At 38.6% G+C, this 19,350-nt stretch overlaps 1 gene segment (V, D, J or C); it reads left to right on the plus strand.

The window, feature by feature from the left end:
* The first annotated feature begins 10,284 nt into the window (after positions 1-10,284).
* On the plus strand, positions 10,285-19,109 carry LOC103227070 (T cell receptor beta variable 24-1-like). The segment is given in 3 exon segments: positions 10,285-10,384; positions 10,518-10,863; positions 19,002-19,109. Coding segments are annotated over 3 exon segments (411 nt in total).
* Positions 19,110-19,350: the final 241 nt, after the last annotated feature.

Here is a 19,350-nt window from a genome sequence, read left to right on the forward strand (position 1 = left end):
AAACCAATAATTTAAAGGAATTGAGAGATTAGTTTATACTACTATAATAATAACTGGAAACAATCTAGAAAGCTGAATAATGTTCTCTCCCTCCTTTTCTTTCTGTTGCATTTTTCTAATTACTAATGAGTTTGAGCACTTCTTCATGTGATAGTGGTCCTGGATTTCTGTTCTCAAAATGGTCTATCCATATCCTCAGGCAAATTCTCTATTGAGAGTTCTATATTTTCCTCAACAATTTGTAGGAGGTCCTGAGATATACAAGATAATGGTCTCCTTTTTTGAAATGTTAGGCACTGGAAATATCACCACCCAATATGGCACCACTCCTGTCCCAGACTTCAAAGAATCAGTAGATGTGGGAGGAACCAGGTGGTCTCTTACCTTAGCAGGTGCATGCATGTTATCTCCATTATGTGAATGATACTTCTGTCTTTCACTTCCACTCTGCTGAATGCTCAACATTCTGTCTCTTCCATTATTACTCATGTCTTTAAGCAGCATAGAAAAGTTACCAGCCATGGCTGTCCCCAAACCACTATCACCCACTGATAACCCTTTCCATCCAGAACTGCTGAAAAAGTGCTTCACTCCATTTTGTTGTGCTTTTTCACAATCTGGGGTAAATTTGATTCAAATTAATTTGTATTGCTCTTTTCTAAGTGGGTTATACTGTCTGGTTATAGCAAAGGACAGAAAAATTTCACACATCGTTTTGGAAGACTTAATACTTGCCCACACATTATCTCTTTTAGGGCCAAATTCCAGCCACTGCAAACACCAATCTCCTTGAGCTCTTGATATGACAGTTAATCCATTTTGATTCCACAAATGCTTGCAGAGCAACTCCCATTCACTGAGACATAAAGGCATTGAGAAACTTTCAGCTACACTACATGGAATTTTGGTCTCTGGGGAAAGAGAGTAGAGTAAAAAGAACCTTAAAAATGTATTTCAAATAATGTGTATAAGGATGACAATACATAGATTACTTTCATGGAAAACATTAGAATATTATATTCTCTTTGGGAGTGATTTTTCAGTGAATAAATTAAAACAAATTCCTGAGGAAGTTTGGGGAAAAAAATAAATTTAGGAAAACGAATTTTAAATGATATTCTGAAAACCATCAGGGTTTACCATAAAGATAACAATCTTAAAAAATCAAACAAACAATTTAATAGTGAATGAGAATATGAACACAGAAAATTCATATGAATATGGAATGAAATATTAGTAAAAATGTGTTTGAGAACACTTACAAATGAATTTTGTTGTCCAATTTGATTACGAGTCTAGTCAAAGTGTTAGTCTTTTAAACTACTTATAATAGTGTCAGTTTGAGAATATACAACAAAACTTTAAAAATGCTTATTTTGAGAATTTGGCTTTAAATAAAAATAGATAGTTGTTACTGTACTTGTTCTATTGCCTTACACCACTATAAAAACTTGACAAAAATTGTAAGACAACTATTTTCAGACATCAGACAACAGGCAGTACAGGGTCACCATCACTGGGAAAGAGGAAACCTAGAAGGGGAATTTCACTATTGTCCTGAGACTCTGCCTTGGCATGATTTCTGGGCTGCAGCACAAGGACATGAAGCCCAAGCAGGGGGCAGCGATCTGTCCAGCAGAGGGAGGCAGAGATTGAGTTCAGAGCTATGGCCATGGCTGATAGTGATAGGGATGAGCTACTGAAGAGAAGCAAGCTATGCAGAATAAGACCTCCAAATGTTGTATGAGGTCCCCTCAAGTCTTTGGTCAAAAACTAAGCAGAAAGTGCATGGGAAACGCCTCCATAAGACCTGGCAGAGAGCAGTTGCTGGGTAGCTGTGAGAGGAATAGAGATTCTGACAGTCATATGAGCATGGGAGACATAAATCCTGACCGGGCAGGGCTGAGAGGGCTTGCTGAAACCCCTGGGAATGCAGCTGGTGCCACATAGGGGTCACATCTCAAGAGAAGGACTACCAAAGTCCTAGAGTAAACCACTCCAGAACTGCCCTAACAAAGCTCAGCAAGTCTCAAAAGGATCTCGTTGATCTGCCAATAAGTTCATTGCCTTTTGAAGAAAAATATCTCAGCACTCTCTAAATAAAAGCAAATATATATATACACACACACACATATATATATAATCTGTAGATATATGTGTCTGTGGAGAGATATGTATCTCTAGAGTGTCAACAATGTAGCATCTATAACTTCGATCTTGAAATGAAAAAATATTAGACATGGGAAGAACTAGGAAATGTTACACATGGGGAAAAAATAAACAATAAAAACTAATAAACCAACCCTGAAATAACACAAATGTTGGACATTTCAAATGAGAATTTTTGAGCAGTTATTATAGAAATATATTCAAGAATTTGGAGGAAAATATGGTCATGATTTAATCAACTGATGAAATTGATTAACCCATAGCAATCAAGACAAAAAGGGGAAAGACACAAATTACCATATCAATGATGAAGGAAAGCATATGTCTATAGATACAAAAGACATTAAAATAGTGACAGAATATTGTAAGTATATGCAATATATTATTCAACTTAGATGAAATGAAATTACTTGAATAACACCACCTACCAAAATGATTCAAAATGAAATAAGAAATGTAAAGAACTTCAAATGAAGGAAGCTAAATTTTTTATCAAAAACCCTCTCTCAAAGGAAACTCCAGACGCAAATTATTTCTTCATGAATTCCATTTTAAAATTAAGGAAAAAAGACTATCAATCTTACATAAACTTTTTCAGAAAATAGAAGAGGAAGAAACACTTCACAACACTTTTATAAACCCAGCAAAACCCTAATGCCAAAATCTGTCAAATGCATCTTTGCAGTATCTTTTATGGCTGTAAATGAAAGAAAACTTTTCACAATATATTAACAAATTAAATCCAAATATGTCTCAATAAAATACTGGCAAACTGAATCCAGCAGCACATCAAAAAGCTTATCCACCATGATCAAGTTGGCTTCACTCCCGGGATGCAAGGGTGGTTCAATGTATGCAAATCAATAAACATAATTCATCATATTAACAGATCTAAAGACAAAAACCACATGATTATCTCAATAGATGCAGAGAAGGCCTCCAATAAAATCCAACATCATGTTAAAATCTCTCAATAAACTAGATATTGAGGAACACACCTCAAAATAATAAGAGCTATTTGTGACAAACCCACAGCCAATATCATACTGAATGGGCAAAAGCTAGAAGCATTCCCCTTGAAAATGAACACAAGACAAGGATGCACTCTCTCATTACTCCTATTCAACATTACTATTGGAAGTTCTGGCCAGAGCAATCAGGCAGGAGAAAGAAATAAAAGGTATTCAAATAGGAAGGGAGAAAGTCAGATTGTCTTTGTTTGCAGATGACATAATCCTATATCTAGAAAACCCCGTTGTCTCAGCTCAAAAGCTTCTTAAACTGATAAGCAGCTTCGGCAAAATCTCAGGATACAAAATCAAAGTACAGAAGTCACAAGCATTTCAATACATAAACAACAGGCAAGCAGAGAGCAAAATCATGAATGAATTCCCATTCACAATTGCTACAAAGAGAATAAAATGCATAGGAACATAGCTAACAAAGGAAGTGAAGGACTTCTTCAAGAATAAGTACAAACCACTGCTCAAGGAAACCAGAGAGGACACAAACAAATGGAGAAAGATTTAATCCTCATGGATAGGAAGAATCAATATCATGAAAATGGCCATATAGAACATAGTAATTTATAGAGTCAATGCTATTCCCATTAAACTACCATTGACATTCTTCACAGAATTAGGAAAAACTACTTTAAAATTCATATGGAACCAAAAAAGAGTCCAAATAGCTAAGATAATCATAAGCAAAAAGAACAAAGCTGGAGGCATCATGCTACTGGACTTCAAACTATACTATAAGGTTACAATAACCAAAACAGCATAATACTGGTACAAAAACAGACACATAGACCAATGGAAGAGAGTAGAGAACTCAGAAATGATCACACATCTACACATCTGATCTTCGACAAACCGGACAAAAACAAGCAATGGGGAATGGATTCCCTATTTAATAAAAGGTGTGGGGAGAATTGGCTAACCATTTGCAGAAAATTGAAACTGGACCTCTTCCTCACACCTTATACAAAAACTAAATCAAGATGAATTAAAGACTTACATGTAAAACCTAAAACTATAAAAACCCTAGAATAAAATCTAGGTAATATCATTCAGGATATAGGCACAGACATAGATTTCATAATGAAATCGTCAAAAGCAATTATAACGAAAGCAAAAAATGACAAAGGGATCTAAAGAGTTTCTGCACAGCAGAAGAAATTATCATTATAGTGAACAGGAAACCTACAGAGTGGGAGAAAATTTTGTAGTCTATCCATCTGACAAAGGTCTAATAACCAGAATCTACAAGAAATTCAAACACATTTACAAGGAAAAAACAACCCCATTAAAAAGTGGGCAAAGGACATGAACAGACACTTCTCAAAAGAAGACATTCATGCGGCCAACAAACATACCAAAAAAAATCTCAACACCACTGATCATTAGAGAAATGCAAATCAAAACCACAATGAGATACCATCTCATACCAGTCAGATCAGCCATTATGAATATGCTGGCAAGGTTGTGGAGAAATAGGAATGCTTTTCCACAGGTGGTTAAAACCTAAATTAATTCAACCATTGTGGAAGACAGTGTGGTGCTTTCTCAAAGATCTAGAACCAGAAATATCATTTGACCCAGCAATCCCATTACTGGGTATATACCCAAAGAAATATAAATCATTCTATTACAAAGATACATGCATGCATATGTTCACTGCAGCACTATTAATAATGGCAAAGACATGGAATCAACCCAAATGCCCATCAACAATAGACTGGATAAAGAAAATGTGGTGTATGTACAGGAGTACTATGCAGCTACAAAAAGGAATGAGATCATGTCTGTCAGGCCTCTGAGCCCAAGCCAAGCCATCGCATCCCCTGTGACTTGCACGTATATACGCCCAGATGGCCTGAAGTAACTAAAGAATCACAAAAGAAGTGCAAATGCCCCGCCTCGCCTTAACCAATGGCGTTCCACCACAAAAGAAGTGAAAATGGCCGGTCCTTGCCTTAAGCGATGATATTATCTTGTGAAATTCCTTTTCCTGGCTCATCCTGGCTCAAAAAGCTCCCCCACTGAGCACCTTGTGACCCCCACTCCTGCCCACCAGAGAACAACCCCCCTTTGACGGTAATTTTCCTTTAACTACCCAAATCCTATAAAACGGCGCCACTCTTATCTCCCTTTGCTGACCCTCTTTTCGGACTCAGCCTGCCTGCACACGTTTCCCTATGTAACAAACCTGCACATCCTGCACACGTACCCCAGAAATAAAAAAAAATAGAGTTGCTATAAAGTACATCTATTGTGGGAGGGAGGTAACTAGATAATTCACTCAAATTTTGATGAGCAAAAGCTTCCAAAAATTAACTTTCTTCAAAAAATAGAAAATATACTTTTGGATCAAAAATAAATAATACATAAATCCAAATATGAATATACATACATATTTGTGTGCATATATATATATGTGTGTATGTGAACAATTCTACAACATGACCAAGTGAGTTTATTGCAGGAAAAACAGTGGTTTAGCTTCCAAAATCAATATATTTCACTATATCAGAATAATAAAGAATAATCACTTGACCCTCTCAATAGATTCGGAGAAACCTTTGACAAAATCAATACTTATCCAAAAGACACACTATCAGTAAACTAGTAAGACCGTTATCTTAATCTGATTAAAGTTATAAATGAAAAATTTACAAATAACATCTGATTTAATAGTGTGTTGAGCACTTTCCTCCTATAACATAATAAGACACTGAAGCGGTGGCCTGCCCCTCCACACCTGTGGGCGTTTCTCGTTAGGTGGAACGAGAGACTTGAGAAAAGAAATGAGACACAGAGACAAAGTATAGAGAAAGAAAAAGTGGGCCCAGGGGACCGGTGCTCAGCATACAGAGGACCCGCGCCGGCACCGGTCTCTCAGTTCCCTTAGTATTTATTGATCATTATCTTTACCATCTTGGAAAAGGGAAGTAGCAGGATAATAGGATCATCGTAGGGAGAAGGTCAGCAGTAAGACATATGAATAAAGATCTCTGTGACATGAATAAGTTTAAGGAGAAGTGCTGTGCCTTGATATGCATATGCAAACATCTCCATAAATGTTTTTAGTGCATGAAGAGCAGCACTGCACTAGCATGTCCCATCTTCAGCCCTAAGGCGGTTTTCTCCTATCTCAGTAAATAGAACATAAAATCAGAAGTTCCATTGCCCAGGGACGGGCAGGAGACAGATACTTTTCTCTATCTCAACTGCCAAGAGGCCTTCTTTCCTTTTATACTAGTCCTCCTCAGCACAGGTGTCAGGGTAGGGGACAATCAGGTCTTTCCCTTCCCGCGAGGCCATATTTCAGACTATCACATGGGGAGAAACCTTGGACAATATCTAGCATTCCTAGGCAGAGGTCCCTGTGACTTCCACAGTGTATGTGTCCCTGGGTACTTGAGATTAAGAGAATAGTGATGACTTTTCACAAGCATACTGCCTTCAGGCACTTGTTTAACAAAGCACACCCTGCACAGCCCCAAATCCATTAAACCTTGAGTCACCACAGCACATGTCTCTTGCAAGGACAAGGTTGGGGTTAGGGTCACAGATTAACAGCATCTCAAATACAGAACAAAATGGAGTCTCTTATGTCTACTTTTTTCTGTATAGACACAGTAACAGTCTGATCTCTCTTTTCCCCACAGACACAAGCCATGAAGTTTTCTCATTACTTTTTACTTTATTTTAATTATAGATGAGGTCTCACTATATTCCCCAGGTGGGACTTGAATTCTTGGGCTTAATAAATGCTTGCGCTAAGCTGCTCACTATTTTTATTCAATATTATATTGGAGATCTTAATCAGCATGATAAAGCAACAAAAATAAAAGTTTTAAACATTGAAAAGGAAGAAGTCCAATTATTTGCAGATTACATGACTGTTTACGTAGAAAATCATAAGAAATCAAGGAACAACAACTATAAATAATTAGTGAATTTACCAATATCACAGCACACATCAGTGTTTTAAAAATCAAGTTTTTTTTTTTTTACTAGTTGAAAACAATTGAAACACAAACTTCAGAAAATAATACCATTTACAATAGTACCAATAACAAATTACTTAAGAACAATTTAGCATAGATGTTCAACTAAAAACTACAAAACTCCACAAAGGGAAACTAAAGAAAATATTTTTAAATGGAGAGAGAGATCATGTTTATGGATTGGAAATTTCAATGCATTAAGATGGTAATTTTCAACAAGTATGTTGGAAAAAACTGGATAATCATATGGAAAAAACAAACCTTTACTGTCACCTACCACCATAAATGAAAATTAAACTGAGATGTTTCATAGACATAATTATAAAAGCTGAAACCACAAATATTCTAGAAGAAAACATAGAAAAACATCTTTGTGAGTCGAGAGCAGGCAAAATTCTCTTAGGACACCAAAAACTCTACGCAGTAGTAAAGAAATAAAATTACTTATCCTTTGGCAGCCTCTTATAAAGCCAGAGGATGTGCGTTATACAGATCAATAACTCACACATGGAATGAGGGGTTCAACAGTACTTAGAATCATGTGCATACACACAGCACACAGATGGACATGGTCTGTAGGTAAGACCAAGAAGTCTGTGTCCTGCCTGTGGTAGAGTATAGGTCAGAGCAAATGTGGATTATAAACACGATTTGAGAGGTGCATGAGCCAGCCCAGAGTAGAGAATATATTGGCCTGTGCCATGAAGAACCCTCTTGTTTTTCCAGAAATTGGGATGCCTTTTTCAATTTCATTTCCGTGCGAATGTGTGTCTCCTCCATTCATTCCTCTGATAATGCTCACTCACTCCCCCTCGGGCATAGATTCTGCTCCCAGAATGATTTCTGCTTCTTCTTTCCTTGCTCTGCACCTACAAACTTCTGTCAGAAATGCCCAGGAAAACGGTCTCTCAACCACTGGATATCAGTTCTCTTTTCTCTCGACTAACGTGATCACCAAGAATAGTTAATATTCAGCTCCCAATTATTAATTCCACTCAAATTACTGCCCACAGCAGAGGGCACCAAAACAGCATCTTTACTTTAAGAATTGCAAATAAGGGCAATGATTTTTTTTTTTTTTTTTACATTGAAGACAAACCCCAAATAAAAGTTCTTATGATCATTGTCTTGTTTATATTCATCAGACCCCTGGCTAAGCAGTTTACTGGAACAAATCCACATGTTTATTCATATTGCTAATGGAGAACTTTAACCAGAAAGAGAAGAAGGGAGGGGACACTGGAATATGTTATCGGGAGTGTAGGCAATCACTGTAAAATGTGCTTGGGTACTCCTAAGTAAAGCAACAACTATTCAAAATTACACAGGAGACGCAAAAGTGGTGAAGGAGGTGGTAGATGAACAAGAGAGCCCATGAGGAGTCGATAATTACTGAAGATGACTCATGTGAGGACACAAAGGCTCATCATTTTATTAAGCCTACTTTGTAAATGTTTGAAATTTTTAGAATTAAAAGTAAAAATATCTAAAAATAAGACTTCACCAATTTGACATGCAGCAGGAATGAGTAGGGTAGGATGCCATGGTGTACCCATGCATGAGGGAGAGCCAGTGATATGGGCAGGAGACAAAAATACTGGGTAGAAGAGGGTGGTTTCTCAGCAAAGGCCCCACCCTCAAGTCTGGTGACCTGCAGCTGTAAATGGGGACAGGCATTCCTGTCTTCATCCCCAAAAAGTTGTCTTTTGATCCACCATGTCCCCTTTCTTGTACCCATATAAACTCCAACCCCCAGGCTTCAGAGGCAGACAAGCAGGTTAGGAGACAAGCAGAGGGAGGGCAGAACGACATGGCAGAGAAAAAGAGGAGGAACGTCTGAACCCCGAGAGGAGTTCAACTGGGGGCTGCCAGAGAAGAGTTCAGTCCCTAGATGGCCAAACTCCAAGGGGAAGATCATCTTCTCACTCCATCCCCACTTCCAGCTCCCCATACATCCTACTGAGAGCCACCACCACCACTCAGTAAAACCCCACATTCATCCTTCAAGCCCATGTGTGACCCAATTCTTCCAGGATGCTGGGCAAGAGCTCGGGATACAGAGAGCTGTCACACTGGCCCTCTGCCCTTGCAGAAAGGCAGAGGGTCCACTGAGCTGGTTAACACTTAAGCCGTGCACAGATGGCAGAACTATCTGCCCACTTGGGCTCCTGCATCTGTCCATCTGCGTGCTCTCTTTCCCCTCAGGGGTTTGAGCAGCTGCAGCAACCGAAGAGGTGAGCAACACTCCTGCCGCATGTCCTTCCAGGGGGGTCAGGGAACTCTCCTTTTTCACAAGGACAAGCACAGATCTGAAGCAGTAAAGAGCCAGTTGTCTGTTACATCGGTCACTGTTTCACACTATCACTATAACTATTCTGCACTTGCAATCTGCTGTATTAAATATTAAACTCTTTCCTCCTAAAGTCAGGAATAATTTGTGGTAGAATAAAATGAATTCTTTAATGAACCACTGCATATCCAGCTAATTCAAAACAGGAATGAAAGTGTTAAGTACTTCTTTGAAGCACATACTCACATTTAACTAACACGTTTCTACAATAAACCAGTATTTTTAATAAAGTTCTGTGCCCAGAAAACATTGACCAGAAAAGCAGGAGCTACTAAAAAATAGGAGCAATTTGAAACAAAGTTAGGAATCCTGTCCTTCTTAAAACAAAAAAGTCTCAAACTTTACAAAGAATGTATTCAAATTGCATAAACCAAGAACTGAGTTAGAATAAATGATTAAATGCAGAAAAAAAGGAGAAGAGTTGTATCGTCCTATCATTCAAGTGAGACTAGACTCCCTTTATTCAAAATTCAATTTGGTTTTGAATTTTCTCCAGCCTGTTTTTTCAGGAGGATGATGTCTCCTTGAACAACTGAAATAGATATGCCCTGAGAAAAGAGAGAGATATAACTCTCTGGTGGTTGTCAGTAAAGCACCAGAAAAAGAAGAGAAGCAAATAGAAGAATTTCAGCATCTGCTAAGAACATATAATACATAAGCCAACATGGCATCTTTCTTTAAGACCCAGTACCTTGGGAGGGACAATGACATCACTTCCTGAATCCTCCCAGTTTTCTATTTCCATGCCCTGCTTCCTTCAACATCCAGAGCTTGAAACACCTCCATCCTTCATCTTCATGCCATGGCCTCCCTGCTCCTCTTCTGTGTGGCCTTTTGTCTCCTGGGAACAGGTAAGTTTGGGAAACAGATGGGGAAATCACTGCCTTAAATTTTCCAGGTTCTGGATTAAGCCTATCCCTAGAGATTGCAGCACGAGGACATCTGTCAGTCTCTGTCTTCAGTTTCTGTCTTATTTCCCCACAGGGTCCATGGATGCTGATGTTACCCAGACCCCAAGGAATAAGATCGCTAAGACAGGAAAGAGGATTATGCTGGAATGTTCTCAGACTAAGGGTCATGATCAAATGTACTGGTATCGACAAGACCCAGGACTGGGGCTACGGTTGATCTATTACTCTTTTGATGTCAAAGATATAAACAAAGGAGAGATCTCCGATGGATACAATGTCTCTCGACAGGAACAGGCTAAATTCTCCCTGTCCCTAGAGTCTGCCACCCCCAACCAGACAGCTCTTTACTTCTGTGCCACCAGTGATTTGCACAGTGCTTCTTGGCCACCTGCTGTCTACACAGAAAGACAGACACATGGGTGAGTTGTTTGCTCTGAAGGGTACCTGCATGTGGGTTGTGGGATGTGGGATGTTTAGAGCTTTCAGTGGTCTTAGGCAGTGTGAACCTCAGTGTAAGCTAAGGGCCACTTTTGATCAATGTCCCTAAGCCATGTGATGACTCTGAAACCACAGGCTACACTAAATCAATCTCCCCTATTTAATTTTTCCTAGGGAGCTAGCCCAGTGGTGACCTTTCAGGAGAATGAACTTGAGCACTTGACAGAAGCTCATGATTTTCAACAAGAACATTTCTTATAAGCTCAATACAATGTGGATTTTATAGTCCCTTTGCCATTATCTCCACCCACTTTGCAACATCCCACACTTTGTTCTGTTCCCACTGACAGCTTCTTTATCCTGTCTAACCTTTCTCTGCCCCAGTTCTTCCAAGCTCAACTCCACCATTGAGCTCTATATTTGGTTACCTTTCTACTAAAAACAAAATAACGAGCCTGTTTTCTACAACTTCACTGTAAGTAAATTTAATTATCATTAAATCTGACTCAGAAGTTAAAGTATCAGAGACTATGATTTACAAAAGTAATTTTTTATCTACTACCCCACGCTTTGATCTCTGCTGAGATTCATGTTTAACCTGCAGGTGCAGATAGACTGCCATTATTATCTGGATGCACTGAATTTCAAAAAATAAAATTCCCTGTCCCTAGTATGAGGTCAAAGCTAGGAGCTTGGAGATGCCCCTTTTCTTTCCAGGCACTGGAATAGTCCCCTGGTTCCCCTGCAGTGGGGATTCTTTTAGGAGCCAGGGAGGCCCAGCCACAAAAATAATTGATCAAGGACTGCCAGAACTCGATGTAAAAGTCTTTTTGCAAGGAAAATGCTTCCATAGCCAGCAAGATGCAGAAATGCTTTCCAAGAGTTCGTTGAATTCCAAAGCATAGATTTTTATGCCACAGGAATAAACAAACTTATTTCTCATTGGCAAAAAATGTATTGATTGTAATTTTGATTATTAAAGATGTGCTTGAGCCTAGTTATGATTTAAAATTCACCAAAATCGCAATTACTTTTTCACCAATGGAATACCATCGAATCTATATTGCTTTGGCCAGTATGACCATTTTAATGATATTGGTTCTTCCTATCCATGTGCATAGAATGTTTTTCGATTTGTTTGTGCCATCTCTGATTTCTTTGAGCAGTGTTTTGTAATTCCTGTTGTAGAGATCTTTCACTTCTCTGGTTAGCTGTATTCTTAGATATTTGTTGTGTGTGGCAATTATGAATGGATTTGGCTCTTAGCTTGTATGTTTTGGCTCTTAGCTTGTATGTTTTTTGTGTATTGGAATGCCACTTTTTTAACGTTGATTTTGTATTTTAAAACTGCTGAAGTTGTTTATCAGATCAAGGAGCTTTTGGGCAGAGACTATGGGGTTTTCTAGATATAGAATCATGTCATCTGCAAATAGGGATAGTTTGACTTCCTCTCTTCCTATTTGGATGTCTATTTCTTCCTTCTGCCTGATTGCCCTGACCAGGACTCCCAGTACTATGTTGAATAGGAGTGGCAAAAGAGGTTATCTTTGTCTTGTGCTGGTTTTCTTTCCATACTGGCTCTTCACAAGGTTATATATTCTTTAGTTAAGAGTAGACATCTCGATGGACCAGTGACTATCACCCTATTAACCAGTCATGGGAGCACTGCCATGCATTTGGTATTTTAACTTTCAGGTATGCTATCACTCAGCATCGTGGAAGGCCTGGTCCTCTCCCCATCACCTGCAGCTGGACCTGTGTTTGAGTCCTACCAATCACCTGTATTAATTGCACCTAAATTCAATATTCCGACCGGGCATAACCACCCTAAGGTGCTAATTAATTCATGCTTGAAGGACGTAACAGTAATTAACAGACAAACACACACAGCTGTTCCCCTTATTGGACTTTTAAAATAAAAATCTGCAACTCACCCTCCCCTGTCTCTGACTTCATCAACCCAGGAAGAGACACCTTGCCAAACCCCCAAAACAAGAAAGCCTTAATTCAACTCTGCCAGTGCCCAAAATATTTATATTTTAGCTTTGGGTATCCCCAACAGCTACCCCTCAACTAATGCGATTTTTTTTAGGAAACTAACCCCCCACCAATCTAATTCTACTTTTACAACAATTATATCTAATATGCACGCCCATCCATTACTAAGCCCATACCCTAAATTTATACACCCCAAAAGGCATCATCTGTTACCTTGTACTACACCAACCACTCACCATTACTAACATCTACTCCACCAACTCGTGCTAACTCAACTTTAAATCCCTGAATCCTACAACTGTGAATATTGCCTGTATCTTCTTCTATACTCCAATTTTACTCTTAACATTTATACAGTTAATGTAGCTTAATTATTTAAAGCAAGACACTGAAAATGTCTAGATGGGCTTATATGGCCCCATAAATAGACAGGTTTAGTCCTGGCCTTTCTATTAACTCTTAGTAAGATTACACATGCAAGCATCCCCATCCCAGTGAAAGTACCCTCTAAATCACCTTGATCAAAAGGAGTAAGTATCAAGCACGCACAAATGCAGCTCAAGACACTTTGCTCAGTCACACCCCCATGGGAAACAGCAGTGATAGACCTTTAGCAATAAACAAAAGTTTAAACTATACTAATATCCAGAGTTGGTTAATTTCATGCCAGCTTCTGTGGCCGAACTAATAGAACTCAGCATAAAGGGTGTTTTAGATCTATTCTTAATAAAGCTAAGCTTCATCTAAGCTGTAAAAAACCCTAGCTGAAATAGGACACTTTAATACTTCTGAAGACACAATAGCTAAGACCCAAACTGGGATTAGATACCCCACTATGCTTAGCCCTAAACTCCAATAGTTAAATCAACAAAACTATTCGCCAGAACACTACAAGCAATAGCTTAAAACTCAAAGGACTTGACGGTACTTTATATCCCTCTAAAGGAGCCTGTTCTATAATGGATAAACCCTGATTTACCTTACCACATTTTGCTCAGCCTATATACCATCATCTTCAGCAAACACTAGTAAAGGCCGCAAAGTAAGCACAAGTATCTACGCAAAAACGTTAGGTCAAGGTGTAGCCCATGGGGTGGTAAGAAATGGGCTACATTTTCTACACCCAGAAAATCTCACGACAACCCTTATGGAATCTAAGGGCTCAAGGAGGATTTAGCAGTATATTAAGAGCAGAGCGCTTAATTGAATGAGGTCATAAAGCATGCACACACTGCCCGTCACCCTCCTCAAATATTACTTTAGAGATTAGTTTAACTAAAACCCCTACATATTTATATAGAGGAGACAAGTCATAACATGGTAAGTATACTGGAAAGTGCACTTGGATGAAACAAGGTGCAGCTTAACACAAAGCATCTGACTTATACCCAGAAAATTTCACCATAATTTGACCACCTTGAGCCAACTCTAGCCCTAAACTTGACTAATACTAGTACTATCAAATAACCTTACTCAAACCATTTACCCAAACAAAAGTATAGGTGATAGAAATTTTACCCTGGCACAATAGACATAGTACCGTAAGGTAAACATGAAAAAGTTAACCAAGCATAAAATAGCAAAGATAGGCCCTTATGCCTTCTGCATAATGAATTCACTAGAAATAACTTTACATAGAGAACCAAAGTCAAGGCCCCCAAAACCAGACGAGCTACCTAAGAACAGCTAAAAGAGCACACCATCTATGTAGTAAAATAGTAGGGAGATTCATGAGTAGTGGTGATAAGCCTGCTGAGCCTGGTGATAGCCAGTTGTCCAAGACAGAATCTTAGTTCAACTAAATTTACCTACAGAGCCACTCAATCCCCCTGTAAATTTAACTGTTAGTCTAAAGAGGGACAGCTCTTTAGACATTCGGAAACAACCTTCACGTAGAGAGTAAAAAGCATTATCCCCATAGTCGGCCCAAAAGCAGCCATCAGTTAAAGTGTTCAAGCTTAACATCCAACCACTCTAAATTCCAATCACACCACTGAACTCCTAACACCACATTGGACTAATCTATTATTTTACAGAAGCAATAATATTAATATAAGTAACATGAAATATTCTCCACTGCATAAGCCTACATCAGACCAGAATAACCCACTGACAATTAACAGCCTAATATTAATAAACAACTCAACAAATTTATTATTACCTATACTGTTAATCCAACACAAGCATGCTCTAAGGAAAGGTTGAAAAAAGGAAAAGGAACTCAGCAAATTTTACCCTGCCTGTTTACCAAAAACATCACCTCTAGCATTATTAGTATTAGAGGCACCACCTGCCCAGTGACATATGTTCAACGGCCGTGGTACCCTGACCGTGCAAAGGTAGCATAATCACTTGTTCCTTAAATAGGACTTGTATGAATGGCCCCATGAGGGTTCAGCTGTCTCTTACTTCCAACCAGTAAAACTGACCTGCCCAGGAAGAGGCAAACATGAATAAATAAGACGAGAAGACCCTATGGAGCTTTAATTTATTAATGCAAGCAAAGCTTAAATAAGCCCACAGGCCTTAAACTACTGTCCCTGCATTAAAAATTTTGCTTGGGGTGACCTCAGAGCATAATTTAACCTTCGAGCAACCTATGCTAAGATACTAAACCAGTTTAAGTGAATTACCATACATATATTGACCCAACAATTTGATCAACGGAACAAATTACCCCAGGGAAAATGGCACAGTCCTATTCTAGAGTCCATATCAACAATAGGGTTTATGACCTCGATGTTAGATCAGGACATCCTAATGATGTAACTGCTATCAATGGTTCGTATGTTCAATGATTAAAGTCCTACCTGATCTGAGTTCAGACTGTAGCGATCCAGGTCTGGTACATGTGTATTTAAGTCCTCCACACCTCCCATCTACAAGTCTCTTTAAAACAAAGAAATTATGTTTGGTTAAGAGAAGGCCGGAAATGAGAGAGGGGGTTTTACTGGACAAAAAAATGTATACAGACTTATGTAACAATTATTTTCTGATATTAATATCTGATGGTAATACATGATTGAGAACTAGGGTGAAGTGACATAATCTGAAACATACATGGGAGAATATTCGGGGAAATCAAAGCTGTTTTTCTTAATGGAATCTGAGTTTTGAGAAAGAAGACATGCAAAGAATAATGTATATATGAAAATATATGAAATATTCTGTTTTAATTGTTAACACAAATTTATATACTCATATATTGAAGTGAGTCTATAATATATTCTAATTAGAATATTTAACAAGTTAAGTTTATACCTGGAGTCCTAGTTTTATTATTATAGGCAAAGAAGCAGAGTTAGAAGGAAGGAGGGGAATGAATTATATATGCTGTATTTGAGGGCCTTTGGAACTTCCAAATGCTGATAGAGTACACAGTTGACACTCTGTATCAATGGGGTCCTCATTTGTAGATTTAGTCAACCTCAGATGAAAAATATATTTTAAAAATTACAAAATAACACAACAATAAAAATACAAAATTTGAAACAGTGAGATATACAAACTATTTATGTGGCATTTACATTGTATTAGTTATTAAAATTAATCTAGAGTTGATTTAAAGTATACAGGAGGATGTGCCTCAGTTGTATGCAAATACTATGCCATTTTATATAAGAGATTTGAGCATCAGTGGATTTTAACTAATCCCCCATGAATACAGAGGGAACACTGGGTTGAGAACATGGTGCTGAAGCTCATAAAAAACGCTTGCTGTGGGATTCAGACATAAGACACTGCATAAAAGCTCAACATACATGCCCTATAGTCAGTGTTTGTGATTCTCTGGAATCAACTCTATTCTGTGAAAACAGGAACTGTTATGGTACAGGCTATTTTTGGCATGGGAAGTGAAACTTCAGAGGTAATCCTACTTCCATGTGGTCCCAGAGCCCTGAGCTAAAAATTGTTTGGCTAGGAGATATTTATCAGTATTTGAGAAACCAGAACCCTCGGCCTTTCTCCCTCCTGCCTTGTCTGAAGACAGGTGAGTCCTTTGCCATAATATGAAGTCCTAATTTAGCATGGCCACATTCTGGTTCCAGATCTTTCCCTCCTAGATGAATATTAAGACTGCATTTTGTCTCTTGTGTTTCTTGGTATCTCTTCCCTATGCAAACTTCATGGACACTGGAAGGACTACAAAGTCCTGAGAATCAAGAAGTCTCCATTGAGAAAGGGTGTTTTACTAGAACAAAAATGTATAGAGATACATACAAGAATTATATATAATAATGTTTGTCTTTGTAATTCACACTTAGCAATTCCCAGCACCTTCTCCAGGGACTTCCCTACCTAAACCAGAATGGTAGTCCTTGGGGAAAGTATTTTCATCAATAAAAGGCAAGCTATGCATGAGTTATTCCTGCACTGGGCAGCAAGGAGTGGATAGTTACCTCTGCCTTCGAATACCCCTTCATCTGACTAGGGCCTGAGACTCTCATATCTACTTCCAAACCCAGGTTGAGCACTTCTCTTCTTTCCTTTCTTAGTTACTTCTACTGTGAGGTATAGATTTTACATCCAGTCACTGCCGAAGACTTTCATCAACTCATCACTCATCCTTAAGTCATCTCACACTGAAAACAACTGGGAGCCTCCCTCTTTCCTGTTTCTTTAAAATTTGTCAGAATCTCCCCAAACCTCTAACACCTTTTTTTCAGCAGGGGGCAGTAAAATTCAATTTATTTTTTCTGTTCTTAGCACTTACTATTAAGACCAGATTTCATAGTAAAGTCTAAGGCCAAATCTCATGAATGATTTTAATGATTACTTTTATCTTAAAGGAGCCCCTGATAGGATAGAGTATTTCAGGGTTTGGTAAATCAAAACTGTTATATTCCTTCATGACACATGACAGAGGAAGAGTAAGCAGGGGCCCACAAGTGTTACATGTAAATACATACAGACTTGAAGACATGGTGTTCAAACACTAGAGATATAATCGTAAAAACCCAAACCCCATATCAGCATCATGTGAACAAAAATTTTAGTAAATACCAACAGTAGATCTCAGTGAACTAGGGCAAAGGAAGTGGACAAAGCTGGGAGAAATTCTGGGATTAATCTTTGTATCTCACAATCAAAACCAAAGACTTTTCTGTTAAGAAGAAATGGGGGAAAGGGCGGATGGAGAATGACACTTGGTTTAGACATTGTTTACTGCAGCAGCACCCAAACAATTTTTAGCAATATTACCAAAGCATGTATTGGATTGTAGTTTCTGTTCTGTCATGATTGATAGTGCAATTAAAAGGCAGATGGACTAAAATCATCCTAGGCAAAGGCTCAGCTGATTAAGCTGATAAAGCCTGAATACCAAGTCAGTGAAAAATGAGACTGAGAAAGTTATTATCACACAACAATAACACCATATTTTCTGAGGACTCAATGAATTCTAGTTACTGCTCCAAGCTCTTTACATGTGTCTGTATAAACAGATTGCCCCAATTAATGCTCACAAGTTCTCCTATTCCTTGTCTGATCAAGTCACGATGTTCACTGGTTCCCTCTTCTGCATGTTCTTCTCTCTCGGGTTTGCAGAGTTCATTCCTGTTCATCCTTCAGAACTTAACTCAAATGCCACTTCCTTTCCCAACCTTTTTAATCAGGTAAAATCCCGCTATTATAGGCATTCAAAGCTATGTAGTTTTTATGTTCATAGCTTATAAAACAGTTGCAATAGAATGTTTTGTAAGAATATTAAAGACTTGAGTTAAGATTAGCAAAGCATCAAGCATACTTTGGATGAGGGAAGTGAAAAAAATATTAGTCATTTGATGGGTTAAAAGGATATAGATAGATGAAACTGTTTCAATAGGATGGCTGTGGGACCCAGGAAGTTTGCAAGGGCTGTGTCATCACACACACACAATGACTTTATCAAGAGTCCATCCTGCTTCCCCACTCCTGAGAGACATCCTCTCCAGCCCCAACTGTGTGCCATGACTATCAGGCTCCTCTGCCACATGGCCTTTTATTTTCTGGGGGCAGGTAAGTCATAGACACAGTTCCTTCCAAAATCTAGAAGGAACACTTCCTCTGTGTTGGGTTTGTGCCTGGCTCAGCATCAAAGTTCATTGTGAACTCTGTTGCCAATTTCTGTTTCTTCCCATAGGCCTTATGGAAGCTGATATCTACCAGAACCCAAGACACTGTGTTATAGGGACAGGAAAGAAGATCACTCTGGAATGTTCTCAAACCATGGGCCATGACAAAATGTACTGGTATCAACAAGATCCAGGAATGGAATTACACCTCATCCACTATTCCTATGGAGTTAATTCCACAGAGAGGGGAGATTTTTCCTCTGAGTCAACAGTCTCCAGAATAAGGATAGAGCATTTTCCCCTGACCCTGGAGTCCGCCAGCCCCTCACACACCTCTCAGTACCTCTGTGCCAGCAGTGAATACACAGTGCTACATGGATACCGACACTCTGCACAGAAAGGGTCGCCTCTAAGGTG

The sequence above is a fragment of the Chlorocebus sabaeus genome, chromosome 21 (assembly GCF_047675955.1).
Source record: "Chlorocebus sabaeus isolate Y175 chromosome 21, mChlSab1.0.hap1, whole genome shotgun sequence".
Classification (NCBI taxonomy): Eukaryota; Metazoa; Chordata; class Mammalia; order Primates; family Cercopithecidae; genus Chlorocebus; species Chlorocebus sabaeus.